General features: G+C 30.1%; 4 protein-coding genes and 1 long non-coding RNA gene across 5 annotated transcripts; 4 read left to right on the forward strand and 1 right to left on the reverse strand.

The window, feature by feature from the left end:
* The first annotated feature begins 291 nt into the window (after nucleotides 1-291).
* Nucleotides 292-986, forward strand: LOC108456507 (probable calcium-binding protein CML13). The gene has a single exon (XM_017755068.2). It carries the CDS (start codon nucleotides 510-512, stop codon nucleotides 945-947), a length of 438 nt encoding a protein of 145 aa, XP_017610557.1. The 5' UTR covers nucleotides 292-509; the 3' UTR covers nucleotides 948-986.
* Nucleotides 987-1465: 479 nt separating this feature from the next.
* On the forward strand, nucleotides 1466-2558 carry LOC108455937 (21 kDa protein-like). The gene has a single exon (XM_017754516.2). The coding sequence runs from the start codon at nucleotides 1748-1750 to the stop codon at nucleotides 2363-2365; it is 618 nt and encodes a 205-aa protein (XP_017610005.1). The 5' UTR covers nucleotides 1466-1747; the 3' UTR covers nucleotides 2366-2558.
* Nucleotides 2559-4330: 1772 nt separating this feature from the next.
* On the forward strand, nucleotides 4331-5217 carry LOC108455449 (21 kDa protein-like). The gene has a single exon (XM_017754006.2). It carries the CDS (start codon nucleotides 4331-4333, stop codon nucleotides 5066-5068), a length of 738 nt encoding a protein of 245 aa, XP_017609495.2. The 3' UTR covers nucleotides 5069-5217.
* A 7322-nt stretch (nucleotides 5218-12539) lies between these two features.
* Nucleotides 12540-13512, reverse strand: LOC128280909 (uncharacterized). The gene is made up of 2 exons (XR_008271109.1): nucleotides 13264-13512; nucleotides 12540-12793 (listed from the first exon to the last, which is right to left on the reverse strand). It is a non-coding gene; the product is annotated as an uncharacterized LOC128280909 (long non-coding RNA).
* A 1474-nt stretch (nucleotides 13513-14986) lies between these two features.
* On the forward strand, nucleotides 14987-18235 carry LOC108456601 (hsp70-Hsp90 organizing protein 3-like). Its single transcript, XM_017755151.2, has 7 exons — nucleotides 14987-16048; nucleotides 16641-16929; nucleotides 17160-17245; nucleotides 17334-17557; nucleotides 17647-17713; nucleotides 17803-17862; nucleotides 17971-18235. Exons 1-7 carry the CDS (start codon nucleotides 15146-15148, stop codon nucleotides 18082-18084), a joined length of 1743 nt encoding a protein of 580 aa, XP_017610640.1. The 5' UTR covers nucleotides 14987-15145; the 3' UTR covers nucleotides 18085-18235.
* Nucleotides 18236-18272: the final 37 nt, after the last annotated feature.

Genomic DNA, 18272 nt, shown 5'->3' on the forward strand with positions numbered 1-18272 from the left:
TAAATCAGGAACAAAATATTAAAACATACAAACATTTGACTATATTAGCACAGACCCTTCATATATTTTTCTATAAAATATCTGTGAAAAATAAATTATTTTTTTCAATGTTTAATAATTTTATGTAGTTTTTCTATAAAAATATAAACATAAAGAATTAAAATTATTTTTAATATTTAAAATTATAATATTATATATATATAGTTTTCATAGGAAATACAATACAGAATATGAAAAAAAAATATAAAGAAAAAACAGGTTGAGTAGATAAAATGAAAAATGAAGGAGAGAAGCGGGGTGATGGAAATAAAAAAAATAGGAAGGAAACAGTCAGAATGTAGACAGTTTCCCTCGGCCTCTTTCACTAGCTTTTCTTCCTCGTCCTCTCTATTATTTTCACTGTTTTACAAGTTAAAAGGCAATTAATGTGCTATGCCCAACAATTCAATTCTCTAACACTCTAACCAAAATTCTAAAACGAAAATTCCTTGTCTTCCTTACCGGACTAAATGGGCCTCACTGAAGATCATAAAAACGCTATGAAAGAGGCTTTCACTCTCTTTGACACCGACAGCGACAGCAAGATAGCTTCGACAGAGCTCGGGGTCTTAATGAGGTCCTTGGGTGGTAACCCCACCCAAGCTCAACTAAAAAAAATCGTGGCTCAAGAGAAGTTAACTGCACCCTTAGATTTCTCACACTTTTTGGGGCTAATGGAGAAGCACTTGAAAATAGAATCGTTCGAACAGCAATTGCGTGATGCGTTCAAGGTGCTGAATAAGGAGGCGACCGGTTTTGTCCTGGTGTCGAATCTTAAATACATATTGACCAACGTTGGGGAAAAGCTAGAGCCGACGGAGTTTGATGATTGGATCAAGAGAGTTGATGTTAGCTCCAGTGGGAAGCTCAAATACAATGGTTTTATTGCCAGGATGTTTGCTAAGTGACACAGAAGATCATTCAATATTTCTTCTGTTTTGTTCTTCCTTTATCAACAAATGCATTTTTCTTCTTCTTTTTTAATTTCAACGTTAGTTTTAAAATGTTTTGATAATTTCAACAAAATTCTTTTCAAATAGAAAATTTAGATAAGAATATTATGATTTGATTCTTAAGAAAGAAAAGAAATTAGCGTTGTAGTGATTTTAGTTTTGTAATTTGATTTGATATTTTAGTATAAAATTCAAAATTTTAGTTTTGTTAAATTCATTAAATTTTACTAATTTTAAAAGTTGACTTGGTAATATAATATCACATATATAATCTTATATCGGTTTGTTATTTTCATATATTACTCACATAAAAAACATAAAAAAAGTCAATTACACATTTTAACTAAACAGATTTAACTTTCCTATTTGGCAAGATTGATTTTTCAAAAGTTAAAAAATACAACGATTAAAATTGAACAATGTAAAAATTACAGGGACTAAAATTAAGTAAATTGATTTGCATTACATAATTTAATATTTAAAATTTTATTAAATTAGATTATTTGATAATTTTAAAATAAAAAAAAAAGTTACAAATGGAGTTGGGTGTTAAAAATACATTACACATAGGCTAAAGGGTAAAAATAAACATTTTAATTAAAAAAGAAGAAGTGGCAAATGAAATCGTTTTAGTTGCGAATGCTGTTTTAATAACTTTCCATCCTAGTATGTGGGAACCACAAGCTTAATGGTGTCTATAAATTAACCCTTCTTTATAACTTTACTATCAATCTTAAGAAAAACACACACAGAAAATGAAAGGTTCATCTTCATCTTCACGCCACGTACTGGCAATCCTTCTCATTATCCTTCAATTCACGCCCTCCATAGCCAAAACCTTCTCCCACAAACCATACCACACCAAAAGAAACACCGAATACGTCAGATCTTCATGCACCACCACTACCTACCCCAGATTATGTTACCGCTCCCTCTCCATCTACGCCTCCAAAATCAACACCAGCCCCCGACTGATTGCCCACACCGCCCTCCTCGTCACCTTCAGAGCCAGCAAATCCACGTCCAGGCTCATGCGAAAAATCGCCAGAACCCATCGTTTGAAACCTCGGGTCGCTGCCGCCATGGCGGATTGCATCGAAGTGATCGACGACTCTATCGACGAGCTCCAAAAATCTATAGGTGAAATTGCTCGTATCAGACGCTCCAACTTTGTGCTTATTATGAGTGATCTTCAAACCTGGGTTAGTGCTGCACTGACAGATGAAGATACTTGCACGGATGGATTCTCAGGCAGGGCTATGAATGGGTATGCGAAGATGATGGTGAGGAAACGAATCGTTAAGATCGCACATTTGACGAGCAATGCTTTGGCTCTCATCAATAACTATGCTTCATCTCAGATCCTTGATTGATTTTCTCGAGAAAATTTCGATGGCAATGAAAGCACTGTGTGTCATGGATCAATCTGGGATTTGTATGGTTTTCGAACAGGGCATGAGTTTTTAAGATACTGCAGAGTCTGTTCTCAACTCTATGTTTATGGTTCTTGATTTTTGTAATTGTATCAATTTGAAAATGAAATTTCAGTGTGGGATTGCTGTCGAATTTTACTGTTCCATCTTTTTTTTTTTTTTGGTGTACTATACCATCAAAATGTAAATCAAAGGTCCGGTTCTTATAATTTTGCACCGACACAATATTTTTAAAAAAATCTAGGGTTAATTGTAACAAATATTCCCAAAATTATAATTGAAATTTTAAATTCATCATCAGATTTTAAAATGTTTTAATTAAATTTTTAAGTATTAATATATCATATCAATCATGTCATGTCATGTCATTAATATCGTTATTAATTTAAATACTAAATGTTAATTCAAATATAACATAAATTACATTTAAAACACGTGTGTCAATTTACAAACATATGTATGATATTTATCCATTACATGGACATAATGCATTTAAGAAAAAAGGTAATATTGTTTGTTTTTCAACACATCGCATCTAAATTTAACATATAATTTGATTCGCCTATTTTTTTAAATATTAAATCTGAATTTAAATTTAATGTCTAAACTGATAATAAAAATAATTTGAAAGGTGAATTAGAACTAATATTTAGAGGAAATAATTAATAAAATTAACCCTAAAATTTATATAAAATTAATTATTTGTGAGAATACGAAAAATCTTCTTGCTTTTCTTTTCCTCCAATCATTTACTTGTAACTTTGTCTATGAATGTATATCATGACCATCTACATCGACATTATTTGGGAATGCTTCTCATCTAATCCTGTTTTAATTATTTATCCACTTCAACGAATTATTTAGAATTATTAAATTATTTAAAATTAGAATCAAATTGATAGAATATACAAGTATTGAGAACTAAATGTGTTATTATACCAAGTAGAAAAAGTTTTTGTTATAAGTTTAATGGCAGATAACTAAAATAGGAACAGATTCAAATATCAGTACTTAAATTAAAAATTTTAAAGTTGTGAATTAAAGTAAGAATACATCCATAGTTAAATGACTATTGTATAGATTACCCTATTTTAAATACAAAAAATTTTAACTTTTCCTTTCTCTCTCTCCCTTCATTATTTCCTTCATTTCCTGTCCCAAAGAGGAAAAAAAAATCTACGTGGCAGCTTATTGAGGCCACATTTCAACTGTACACCCATATTTATTCTTATATATATATATATTTGAGTAGGAGGTTTTTATAGTGCTATTGAATTTTATTTTCTTTACTTAAAAAATAAGTAAATCATATTAAAAAATAAAATAAATTTTTTGTTAAAAATCATTTTCTGTATATAAATATGAGGTACACTAATTACGTGATTATTATAAATTGATTAAACTTTTAATAAAAAATTAATTTATTTTTTAATCTAATATGTAATGATTAATTTGTTTAATTTATTTTATTAAAAAATAAAATATTATCCGACTTTTAATATAAAAATTTCTATAATATTTTATATACCAGAGCATGGAATGAAATTTTTGGTAACATAAAATAAATTTGATACAACCTTTAATTCAAAATAGAACACAAGCTAGAAGATATTTTGGTGGCACTCATTAATGTGTAATATTGCGAGTCCCATTCCAGGACACTAGAAGATGAACAGAACTTGTCGTGACATAGATTCTCATGTCTTTAAAGGCCAACTTCAATTTTGAGATGATATCATGATATTTGACAATTCAACACATTTTGCAAATTGTTTTTGTTTTGATCGAACATTTTACAAATTGTAACATCATATAAACTAGATTTTAATTTGTAATTAAAGAAAATTTACTACAATTCTTGAATCATTAAACCCATCACATTATCTTACTAATTTCTCAGATTTGATGGAAAAAAAAAAAAGGAAAGAGAGGTTTTTCTACATTTCTATAAATTTGGTCTTGAAATTCATTAAAGTACTAATACACACAAAAAGAGATCAAATCGCAAGGAAAGTTTCGAGTTGTGCTTTAATATTTCTGATTATTATTTTGCAGTTGTGTTCCTATTTTAACCCATGCTCAGCCTCTAATGGCTATAATCACCGCAAAAGCAAAGAGTTCATAGAAATGTCCTGCAGGGCAACAAGCTACCCCAAGTTATGCCTTAAATCTCTAGCACGCCGTGCAAGCAAAATCAAAGGTAACCCTGAGCTATTAGCCAATGCAGCTCTTAGTACAACCTTTTTTGCAGCCCAAACGACGTCAAGGCTGCTAAAAGATGCATCGAGAATCCATAGCTTGAAACCCAATGAAGTGGCAGCCATGGTAGATTGTATTGCAGATTTAAGTGATTCGGTGCAGAAGTTGCAAATGTCTACTAAGGTGATGGACGGGGGCACCAAAAACAATGACGTCGTCCGTGTGGATGGCTCGGATGATGTTATTCAGGTTCAAATAAACGATCTTCAAATGTGGGTTAACATGGCTTTGGAGGAAGAGGAGACTTGCATGATTGCATTGGCTAATATGAACGTAAAAGGTAGGGTAAAGAAAGGAATTAGGAAACGCATTGTTAAGGTTGCACGTTTGACAAGCAATGCTTTGGACCTTGTTAAGAGCTTTGCCTTGGCTCATAACAAATGACAAATTCCCCTTAATACCCTTTAGAATTTACCGTATTAGAATATTTGTACAATAAAAACCAAATGAACCCACAATTCATTGGTTTATTTTTATATATGTAATTTCTTTTTTTCAAGGCAATACTAAAACATTTTATTAATAGACCAAAATGCCCACTTTTCTTTTCCGAACCGGTGTAAATTTCAATCCATACAAGTTGCATTGGCTTTGTAATACCCCGAAAATTTTTACAGTAAAATATTATCCGTGATATAGTAAAATAAGGAAATAAAGTGACAAAAAGGGAATTTTCGAGTGATGTCAATATTGAGAAGTATATTATGATATATTAATTCAAGAAAGGACTAAATTGCAAAGATGAGAAAAGTCTTATTGCACAATAGTAAATACTCAAAATTTAAGGGGTTGAAGTGTAAATATAAAAAAAAGTTGAAGGACTAATGGTGAAAATATTTTAAGGGTGGAATGATATAGAAACCAAGAAAAATTGATGAATTAGGACCAAATTGAATAGGTAAAAAAATTATGAGGGACTAAATCGCAATTTTACCAAATTAAGTGATGACTCAAGGATGGAATTCTAAAAGATCATGAAGGGCAAAATGGTCAATTAAGTAAGAGAGAGAATTCTAGAATGTAATGATTATGTTGATGATATTTTAAATTAATTAATTAGATAAATATTATTTTATTAATATTTTATGAGATGTTTATTATTATTATATTATTATTTATTAAGTATAAAAGGAAGGAAAGATGAAGAATTATTAACACATTTCCTTTCCCATGCAAACTAACGTAAGATAAGAAGAAGAAAAGAAGTTTGCTTTCTTTACAATTTAGTCCTTCCACCAAAAATTCATTATTTTCACCTAAAAATTGAAAGAATTTCCATAGCCATCAAGAGAGAAAGATAGCAAGGAGATGATGGGGAGCAAGAATATCAAGTTGGATTTAAGAAATCGAAGCTGGAGGAGAGAGAAAAATCAAGTTAAAGATTGAAGTCAATAAGAAAAGATAAGTACATCAAGATTTCAATATGTTTTTAAGTTTGTTATTTTTGATAAAGCATGGAAATAATGTTATAGTAGAGTTTTCTTACATAAGGTCCTATGTTCTTGATATGGTAGTGAAGAAAAAAATAAGAGAAAGTAATGAGAAATGGTGTAGAAAAAGAAAATAAGGATGTTATAATATGGTAATTAATATCTTGTACTAAAATAGTTTTGGACAGCAGCAGTAGTCTAACTTTGAAAAATCATCAAAATTGTAGAAATCTAATTATAGGATGAATAAAATATGAAATTAAATCTTATTAAGTCTAGTTTCTTATATAAGAAATTATGTAAGTAATGGAATTCTAAATCATGAGATATGATGAATTTTGTGAGACAAGGTCAGAATGATTTTGGGTTCCCCTGTTTTGAATTTGTAAAATCATAAAAAAATGAATAAAAATAATTAGGGGCTTAAATTTATATTTTTAGAATCCTGAATGAGTCTATTTTTAATAGAAACAAATATGAACATCATTCGAATTCTGTACAAGGAGATAATTAATTTTTAGTGAAGAAGGATCACAACTGTCAGACAGCAGAATAGGGGTAACTTTAAAGAATAAACTGTACTTATTGACTGAACTAAAAATTCTGAAAATTTTATGGTAAGAAGATATATGAGTCTAGTTTCAGGGAAAATTATCGTATCTTAATTTGGAGTCCTATAGCTGCAGATGTAAATAATTTAGTGACTATGACACAGATGGACAGCTTGAATATTCATAAAAGTAAATAATAAAGATTATAGATAATGTTACTTACAAGTGTGCTACATACATCAATGATGTGGAATGGAGAGGAGGAGGAGGAAAACATATATGAATATTCATTAAGCATGGCTAATTTGCATATTTTAGGCTTAGGGACTAAATTGAATAAAAGTAAAACTTTATGGGTAATTTTGTAAAATGTCAGAAATGACCAAATTGCATGAAATGGATTATTTTATTATTTAAATTACAAAATTGAATGAAATTATTAATTTAGTTCAAGATCGGGGAAAACATGTTTTAGGGATTAAATTGAAAAGTGTTGAAATTATGGAAAATTCGATATTTTATAGAATTCATGGACTGTTATCAATATATATGAGAATAATAGCTGGAAATAAGGATTAAATTGCAAGAATTTTATTTTCCGACCCTAAGGATTTAAATCGTCATTAATTAAAGTTTAGGGGCAAAATGGTAATTTTGCCTAAAACATTAATTAAATGCATTAGAAGATGAAATGAATGAAAATGATGATCAAATTTATTTATAAAGATCCGGACGACTCAAATATGAGACTTGATCGTGGAAAAGAAAAGATATCGGATTAATGAAATTATAAACACAAACAAGCAATGAGGTAAGTTCGTGTAACTTGAATTATATTCTTAAATTCTTGAGATTGTATGTTATTGATGTGAATATGATTTGAGTGTTCATTGTATGAAAATTAATGAAACATTGGTATATTTGATAAAATGGGAAGAAATCCCGGTTGAATGAAAGGAAAACTCGATGGATCTCTGAAAAGGAATTGACGGTAAAAAGGATCAAGCCCGGACGGGTGATCCTATCCTAATATAGCCCTCCCGAAGAATATGTGTAAAATGGATTTAGCCCTGACCGTAATCCGAATTAGGTCTCAATTTAGCTTGACTAGTAATTGATCCAAGCTCATTAGAGTAATTGTCGCTGCGAGGATTTAGCCTAGACCGTAATCGCGACAATACTCTATGAGTTTATATTACTGAGATTTAGCTCGACCGGTAATCCCATTGTAAGGATGAGGTTCGCGGGAGTGTGCTCTCTGATATGAAATGTGTAAGACCATGGTTGAAAGATACCATGGCAACCTAATATGAAATGTGTAAGACCATGGTTGAAAGATAACATGACAGCATGATATGAAATGTGTAAGACCAGGGTTGAAAGATACCATGGCAGCCTGATATGAAATGTGTAAGACCATGGTTGAAAGATACCATGGCAACGTGATATGAAATGAACAAGACCATGGTTGAAAGATACCATGGCAACATGACAGAAAATGAGTAAGACCATAGTTGAAAGACACTATGGCATCATGTCAAAGATAAATAAGACCGTGGATGGGAGACGCTCTAACATCTGTTGAACAATTGATATTCAGGTAATATGTATCAGATGACGAATGATTATATGAAATAATTATGAAGATAGATAAACGAAATAAGTATAAGTACATGGAATATAATTTATGTTAAGTTTGATATAAGTTATTACCGAATAAATATAGATAAAATATATGGAAATGATGGAGCATGAAATATTGATATAATGAAATGAATGATATATGTTTATGAAGAAACGGTAAGAGCATGATATGTTTCATATGACATGTACATATATGATTATCTTTGATATGTTGATACAAGGAAATTATGTAAGTTGAGACTATTATTAAACTCAAGTGCGATTTGTCGAGAAAATAGATATATCAATGTTGAATTTATATGAGATATGTGCAAGTATACTAACAATGTTGTTGTTTGATGCTTATACAAGTGTCAAACTGTTGATTGAATGGTAATATATTTATTTATATGATGCATTGAATTGGTAAGTATTTAAATTTTTTTTAGTGATCTGTAAATGGTAGTAATGCTCTGAAACCCTGTTCTGGCAGCGGATACGGGTTAGGGGTGTTACAGGCTTGTTCCGACCAATTTCAATTGTACCAATCAAAATGTTATGCATCGGCTGTGTATAAAAAATGTTAAAATAGATAAAATTATTATTATTTTACCAACTTTAAATTTTTTTATTAACTAAATTTAAAATTAAACTTCTAAACTTTAACTAAGGCAATAGAACAACTTTAAAATTTAAAGTAAAAGTTTAATAAATAAAAAAATAAAAATTTATATAACAAACAAATTAAATTTTAAAATACAAAATTTTAAAAACTTCACAAACATGACTTTATGTTTATGTTTTATTAAACTTTTATTTTATATATTTAATATGGTGTGATCTTAATGTGGATTTTAAAAAATAATGTTGTGGACAATTTTGCTATTTAATGCATGGATGTTATTTTTTTCTTGTTTACTTTAGTTTTGTTAAATAATAAAGTTTTATTTGTAAAGTTTATTAATGAATATTTTATATAATCAATTAATATTTGAAAATATTTGAAAATATTTAATCTAATTCATTTGATGTATTTAAATATTAAATTTTTTAAAAACATCAATAAATTCAAATTGGTACATCGAAATAGATTAATACAAGCACGTACCATTTTCAGTAAAAAAACAATGTGCACATAAGTGCAATACTGATTAGTTTGTTTATTCTCGTATAATTATAAAGATTTAACTCTCCCACTAAATATTTTCCTTGAAAAAACTTAGACCAAATAGTTAGAAAAATTTTCTCAGCTTAACTCATTTTATACTTTTATAATATATTTTTATTTGGCTTAAATGTGCATTTAACTCCTACACATTCTCCCAACTTGATATTAAGGATTTCTTTTTTTTGTCCCATCTTGTATCTGAATTTGTTTTTGGTTAATAGTTTGGGAACATTTTTGTAATGTCATGTAACAAAATGATAAATCATAATTTGAAAAATAAAATAAAATACAGATTTTTAATATATATTTTTAAATCTCTTAATATTCTAAAAACAATCCTATGTTCTTCAATCCCAATAGACACTTCAAAATAAATTTCCATATTCACACCATGTTTTTCAATCCCAATTCTTATCTACTCAAAAGGCTAAACTTTAAGCATGTAAAGAAGGAAAATTTTGCAATTGGAATGAAGAGTAGGTGCCAAAGAAAAGATTAAGAAAGAAAAGCGAAGAAAAAGAATCTTTTTTAGCCCATTATCTCAAATTCAAGCTTGGAAGGGAAACAAAATCTGTAGAACATTGAAGATGAAGGAGTTGAATCCTTGAAACTAGAACAATGTGGGTTCCTTCAAATCTTCCAAAAATCTGAAACCAAACCCATCTCTAGAACAAAAACGAAAGAAGAAGAAAAAAAAAAAACCTTCGAATGAATCCAAAAAGTAAGCATTAAGCGTGAAGTTTTCTCAAGGGTTTGTTAGAAGAGAGAAACTCTTAAAACCAGACCAAAGAAACCATCAAATTGAAGCTAAAAGAGATTGAAAAAAAAAAAAAAGAGAGACGAAGAATATCAAAAGAAGGAATTATTGGGGAGTAGATGAGATAAATATATTATGGGAGTGGGACAGAGTGAAGGAGATAAACGAAGCAGAAGTCGACCGCGACGTTTCTTTTTTGAATGGAGATCGGAGGGGTGCCAGAGAATGGTGAGCGGCAAGCTTTTTGACGAAGAAAGAAGATGGGTTAAAAAAAAAGTTAATATGTAATTTCACGCTCAATTTGTCAAAAATATGCGTAGTTGATATCTGAATTTTTTAACCTAATAATGGTATAAAATTTTTCATATTAAGAATGAATCCCAAGAAAAAATTATATTTTATTAATTATTTATTTTAAATATTTAGAAAAATTAATTTATATTCATCATATGACATACTAAAAGTTGCTACATGTATTCATTAGATTGACCATCAATATTATGTTAGTATAAACTAACGGTGTTAGTGCGAATCTACAAACTTAAGTAACAGAATATAAGTTTAAGTACTAATTAAATACAAGTTTAATGGGTAAACTACATATTAACCCTAAAAATTTATTTTATAAATATATAAAATTACAGTTGTCTCGTGTTTATTGGATAGAGAATGTGTCAAATTCGATGGGCTAAATACCTATTTAAGCCATTATTTTAAAAAAAAAAAATTTAGAGTTGAGGGCAAAGAATGAGATTGTTTAGGACCCAATCCAAACTCTAGCCTATAACATAATACTCTTACCACTAGGTCAAGAGATTATTGGCTATTTTATTTTGATACATTAAGTAATTTATATCACATAAAATTAAATATATAATAATACAATACAATTTAATCATTAAAAATATGTTAAATTGTTTAAATTTAAAATTTTGATAAAAGGAAAATCAAACAAAATATTAAATACAAAATTAAAAATAATATATATTTAAAAATAATAATATAAGTGAGCCTAAAACGAGTTTGTATTAATTATTTACAAATACTGAACAATTTCAATAAAAAATTTAGATCCATATTTCAAGTCACAAATTTAAACAAATATAAAATATACTAATATTATAGATAGGCTCGACTTGCTCTACTGAAAACTTCTATATAGTATTAGAAATTTTATCACACATATATGCATGTGGAAACCATGTATTTGAAAATAATATATAATAAATAATATAACCTAAAATTTGAAACGAATAATAATAATAAAACATATGCTATGTATGAAATTACAATAAAAATAGTTTAACTTGTGAGCAAAAGAAAAATGAAATAGGTAAATACATTATACTAATATTATTAAATGTACTATAGTTGTTTATTTTAATATTGTCATTTTTTTATAACACGTCAAAAATAATTAAGTTAGTAAAAGAAAATATAATATTTAAATTCTATTTTAAAAATTTAAATATCAAGTTGACTTGTGTCACCAACGCAATTAGTGATATTATCTATATTTATCACATGCGTATGCATGTGGAGACTACGAATTTAGAATACAGATGTGCGTTTAAAAACAACATCCAATAAATAATAAAATGTATGATTTAAAATTAATTAATCATAATAACACAAGAAATATATACGATTTTAAAATAAAAAATAATTAAATTGTGAGAAAAACGAAATTTAAAGACATAAATACATCACTCCACTAAATTTGTTTACCATGGTGTTGCCATCAATTGTGAGTTAGTGTTGAATTAACTTGTTACACTAACTCGATTAACAACATTATTAATAGATACAATTGATAGATATAAAAATTATACATATCAAAATGAAAATGTATAAAAATAATTAATATGTTGTTTTGGTTTCTTGATAAATTTAAAATTTTATTAATTTAGTTTGAATGGATTCAAATCTCATTTTGTGCACAATTTTATTAATCCTTTTAAATTAAAAGACTAGAATAATCTGAAATAATATAACATATTTTAATTACAAAATGATATTTTTGTAAATTTACTAATTAAGTTGATGGTCACGAACTCACCAATGATTTCATTAATAGTAAAAATACACAAATTAGCGATAAAACATATTTTATGTTAAAAGTTAAATATTTTAAGTTTACTCAAAATTATTATTGATGTAGTGATAAAAAATTATTTATAAATCCATTAATCATGTACTTAATCTCTAAATATGTTTATAGGGCACAAAATAATTATACAAATTTAAATTATTTTTATGAATAAATTACTTTAATAGTCATCAAACCTTTTAAACATTTCTATTTTAATCATCAAACTATAAAATGTTTAATCTAATCATCAAACTATTCAAATTTGTTTTATTAGTCATTGTTTCATTAAAACATTAACAGCAGATGACATGGATTTTAAAATATTTTATTTAAAATAGTGGGACCCACGATATTTGTTATCTTCTTCTTATTATTATTTTTCCTTCTATTTCTTCTTGTTTCTTTCCTTTTCTTTCTCCTTCATTCTTCTCATTTTTCTTGCGCCGCCGCTGTCCGACCCAGTCTCCGCCTTGCACACCACAATCTACCTAGTAAATTTGAGTTGATATCATGACATTGACAATTGGGCATATTTTGTAAATTGTAACATCTTATAAAATAAATATTAATATGTAATTAAAGAAAAATTACAACATTTCTTGAATCATTAAAACCATCATATCATCTTACTAATTTCTAAGATTTGATTGGAAACAGTGGGTTTTCTACATTTTCTATAAATTAAAGTTTCCAAATTCATTAAAGTACCAACACACACAAAAAAGAAAAAGAGAGGAAGAAAATTTTCAATTTATGTTTTAGCATTTCTAGTTGTTGTTCTGCAATTGTCTTCCTATTTTAACCCATGCTCGGCCTCTAATGGCTATAATCACCACGAAAGCAAACAGTTCATAAAGAAGTCTTGCAGGGCAACAAGCTAACTCTGAGTTATGCTTTAAATCTCTAGCACGCCATGCAAGCAAAATCCAAGGTAACCCTAAGTTATTAGCCCACGCACCTTTTAGTACAACCTTTTCTGCAACGCAAGCCGCATCAAGAATTAATCCATAGCTTGAGACTCAATGAAGTGGCAGCCATGGTAGATTGCATTGCAGGTTTAACTGATTTAGTGCAAAAGTTGCAAATGTCTACTAAGGTGATGGACGAGGGGGGCAAAGACAACGACGTCGTCCGTGTAGGTGACTCCAATGTTGTTTTTCAGGTTGAAATGAACGATATTTAGATGTGGGTTAACATGGCTTTGGAGGAAGAGGAGACTTGCATGAACGGATTGGCTAATATGGATGTAAAAAGGTAAGGTGAAGAAAGGAATTAAGAAAGGCATCGTTAATTTCGCACATTTGACAAGCAATGCTTTGGCCTTCGTTGAGAATTTTGCCTTGGCTCACAACAACTGACAAATCCATCTTAATAGGCTTTATTTGCTTTAACTTTGTTACGTCCAGATTAATGCTTCTAATGTTAGGTCCAGCATGCTGACACTTTGCTGTTCCCTTTCAAGTTTACCGTATTAGAATATAAAATAGATAACAAATTATCTAGTTGAAATCAAATAATCGTACATTTATGGATTTTGTCTAAAAAGTAATCATCTCACTCACATTTATAATAGTGTTACTCTCGGATAATTATAAAATAGATTTTTCTTGGCCTTGTCTATTTTATATATTTGTAATATATATTTATTTTATTTTTATATATTAGATAATTTATATTATATCATATAAAATTAAATATATAACAATACAATATTATGTAAACATTAAAAATATATTAAATTGTTTAGATTTAATTTTTATAAAATAAATATCATATAAAATATTAAATACAAAAGTAAACATAATATACATTTTAAAAATTAATATAAACGACCCATTGAATCTTAGCTCGATTAGCATAGTTATTGTTGTTACTATAAGAAGATCAAGTTTTTTACATTAATAATATGAAAAATAATACTTACGAAAATAGGATGGAAAATAAATTTTTACGAGAATGAATCATTTTAAACAATAAAAAGTGGTATCGTTATTGTACCAAGTAACACCGCCTATAAAAATAATATTTTAATACAAATAAATAAAATAATAATATTTTAATTCAAAAGGCCAAAATGTGAAGTGGCACCCTTCTTTTCACCCACATTTACTTTTTTAAATTTTAGTTTTATAATTGAATTTTATTTCATAAAAATGGTTAAGTTGTTTTATTTTAAAAATATTTTATGATTATAACTTTTTAAACATTTAAAATAATAATCAAGTTGATAAATTCTTAATAAATTTTACATTAAAACACTAAGGTAAACTACCTAAATATTTACCCAAATTTTTAATGAGTTCATGTTGGGTCATTGAATTTTTTCGCTAACTTTGTTCGTTAGATGAATTTTCAATTCTAAACATTTAACTATTAAAATATATTTCATCATCAAATAAAAGTGAATCTGGCTTTCTTTTGATTTATATAAAATAAATTTAATTCCTAATAGTTTACGCCTTTTATAAAATTGATTTTATTTTTAAAAAATTAATACATTTCACCTTCAAAATTTATACATTATCAACCCTGTCTCTATAATTATAAAATATTAAAAATTTAAATTATAAAAATAAAACAATTTAAATTTTTTATGAAATAAAATTAAATTATGAAAATATATAATATAAAATTATAAAATAAAAATACATAATATTAAAAAAATAAAGATGGGTGAAAAAGGAATGTCATATGATATTTTAGCGTCACCCCCCAAGTAGAAAAAAAGGGCCTAAAGAAGATTCCAGAACCAGCAGTCTCTTGCTTGGTCCTCTAAATGCCCAAAACCCCAAAAATCCAATTTCTTCCCCCAAAACCAAAGCTTCTAAACTTGTTTTGCAATGGCCGATGAAGCTAAAGCCAAAGGCAACGCCGCCTTTTCTTCCGGCGATTTCAACACCGCCGTTAAACACTTCACGGAAGCTATAAACCTTTCCCCGTCCAACCACGTACTTTATTCTAATCGCTCCGCCGCTTACGCTTCCCTCCATCAATACGATTCTGCATTATCCGACGCTAAGAAAACCGTCGACCTTAAACCCGACTGGTCCAAAGGTTACAGCAGGCTCGGTGCCGCTCACCTCGGTTTGCACCAATACGAAGACGCTGTTTCGGCCTATAAAAAGGGTCTTGAGATCGATCCTAACAATGAAGCATTGAAATCCGGCTTGGCCGATGCTCAGTCGGCTGCGACGGCTTCGGCTTCCCGAGCTAGGGCAGCGCCGCCTCCCAATCTATTTGGTGATGCTTTTCAGGGACCGGAGATGTGGGCTAAGTTGACGGCGGATCCGACTACTAGGGTTTTTTTACAGCAGCCGGATTTTGTTAAAGCGATGCAGGAGATTCAAAGAAATCCTAGCAAATTGAATGAGCATTTGCAAGACCAGAGAGTAATGCAAGCTCTGGGGGTTTTGTTGAATGTTAAGTTTAAGGCTGGTGGCGGGGATGACATGGAGGTTCCAGAGGCGGACTCACCTCCGGCGCCGTCGAAGCCTGCTAAGCAAGAGTCGAAGAAGCCGGACCCTGTTCCTGAACCAGAACCAGAACCGATGGAAATCACGGAAGAGAAGGAGAAGAAGGAGAAGAAAGAAAAGGCTTTAAAGGAAAAGGAGACTGGAAATGATGCTTATAAGAAGAAAGACTTCGAGACGGCTATTCAACATTACACCAAAGCAATGGAGATTGATGATGAAGATATTTCATACATAACCAATCGGGCTGCTGTTTATTTGGAAATGGGCAAGGTATGATTATTTATTTCTATTTGTTTAGAAGCTACTATAAAATGTACTTCGTTCGTTGTAGTTATTGCTACGAACTTTATAAAAATGTCAATTTTTTGGTTGATTAGCATTCATGCTGATATCATTTCAGTGTATAAAAATAATTAATGACTACATATTACTTTTAACAGAGTGATTTTCGCTGTTGGTAGCTTCAGGTCTAAAGATGATTCCCTGTTTTTACAAGCAATCTAATAGTGATTCAATTTATTAAAAAAACATCTTGAATGGTTATAGAGAATGAATTTATGATAGCATGATTGTTTATATTCTTCATGCGGTGCTAAGTGTTCAGAGTGTATAACATATGCTTAATTATGTTGGTATTGGTCATTGAGTTCATACACAAATACATTCTGTGTTTTTCAAAAGACCACATGAGTTGGTGGGGAAATAAGGATTTCCATTCATTTTCTCGGTTCTGAAAGATGTCAAATCATTATCATTAGACATAATAAGAGAATTCTGCCCTTAGTTTGTGGTAGGATATATGTATATATGTGTATATCTAACTTTAATCCCTTTTCTTGCCTACTACCCTTGTCGAATGCAGTATGGAGACTGCATTAAGGATTGTGAGAAGGCTGTTGAAAGAGGTAGAGAGCTCAGAGCAGACTATAAAATGATAGCGAAAGCTTTGACTAGGAAGGGAACTGCTTTGGTGAAGATGGCGAAATGCTCAAAAGATTATGAACCAGCCATCGAGACTTTCCAGAAAGCTCTTACTGAGCATCGCAATCCTGACACGTTGAAGAAACTAAATGATGCTGAAAAAGGCAAGAAAGAACTAGAGCAGCAAGAATATTTTGATCCAAAGATAGCTGATGAGGAGCGTGAGAAAGGTATTCGATATGAGTTTATGTTTAGTTTTCAGTGGCACCTTCATAGTTCTTTAATTATTTTTTACTGGTTTATGTCTCTGTCTACCAGTATTTCCTAGAGTAGCAAGAATATCTTAATTCTGCTGCATTATGTATTCATTCAAGTTTGGTCCGAGCCAATGTGTAGTCAGTAAAAGCAGTAGTCCCCAACCTTGTTTATCTGTTGACTTCTCAAATATGTTTATATGCAGGGAATGAATGTTTCAAACAGCAGAAGTATCCAGAGGCTGTGAAGCATTATACCGAGTCATTGAGACGAAACCCCAAAGATCCAAAGGTATATTCTGTTTTAGCAAGTTTGTCTGTGACCAATGCCGAAAAAGTAGCGTTATACTGACTGTTGAAATGCATTTTGGCCTTGTCAGGCATACAGCAATAGAGCAGCATGCTACACGAAATTGGGTGCTTTGCCCGAGGGATTGAAAGACGCTGAGAAGTGCATTGAGCTTGATCCAACATTTTCAAAGGGTTACACAAGAAAGGGAGCTGTTCAGTTCTTCATGAAGGAGTATGACAAAGCTTTAGAAACATACCAGGAAGGGTTGAAGCATGATCCGAATAACCAGGAGTTGCTTGATGGTGTTAGAAGGTACATGACTTTGTGCTCCCAGCTTTTGGTTTCATGTATCTGTTTCAGCAGTGTCTTTTAATTATCTGTTGCGCTCAATCATTTCGCAGGTGTGTAGAACAGATTAACAGAGCTAGTCGAGGTGATTTCAGCCCTGAAGAATTGAAGGAAAGACAGGTGAGTATTTCATTATGCCGCTGTGTACACTTAGGTTCTGAAAGCTGCTTAGGAGGCCCCTGATAATGTAATTGCATGGAATTTCGCAGGCCAAGGCAATGCAAGATCCAGAAATTCAAAACATTCTATCGGATCCAGTCATGAGACAGGTAAGTAGTGAAAAAATATCGGTTTAGCTGCGCAGGAGCTGTAAGGTGATAGTATTTTTATTCCATGTTATTTTTATGTCAAACTGAGAAAAATTGGGATGTGGGCAGGTATTGGTTGATTTCCAGGAGAACCCAAAGGCAGCGCAGGAGCACACCAAGAATCCTATGGTGATGAACAAGATTCAAAAGCTGGTCACTGCTGGTATTGTCCAACTGAGATAAACTGGAACCAAAATTTCAACTTTTTTCTTCTTTTTATCCTTTTTCCCATTTTGTCATGTGAACTTAAATGGATTGTTCATAAAAGTAGTTCCTGCTGAAAATGTTCGATAGTTGCCTGTTATTTAAATGGTTTGTTTTTGAGCAGTTAAAACTGTCGCTGGATTCTATTATATCATTGATTTTCAGGT

The sequence above is a fragment of the Gossypium arboreum genome, chromosome 9, assembly GCF_025698485.1.
Source record: "Gossypium arboreum isolate Shixiya-1 chromosome 9, ASM2569848v2, whole genome shotgun sequence".
In the NCBI taxonomy this organism is placed as follows: Eukaryota; Viridiplantae; Streptophyta; class Magnoliopsida; order Malvales; family Malvaceae; genus Gossypium; species Gossypium arboreum.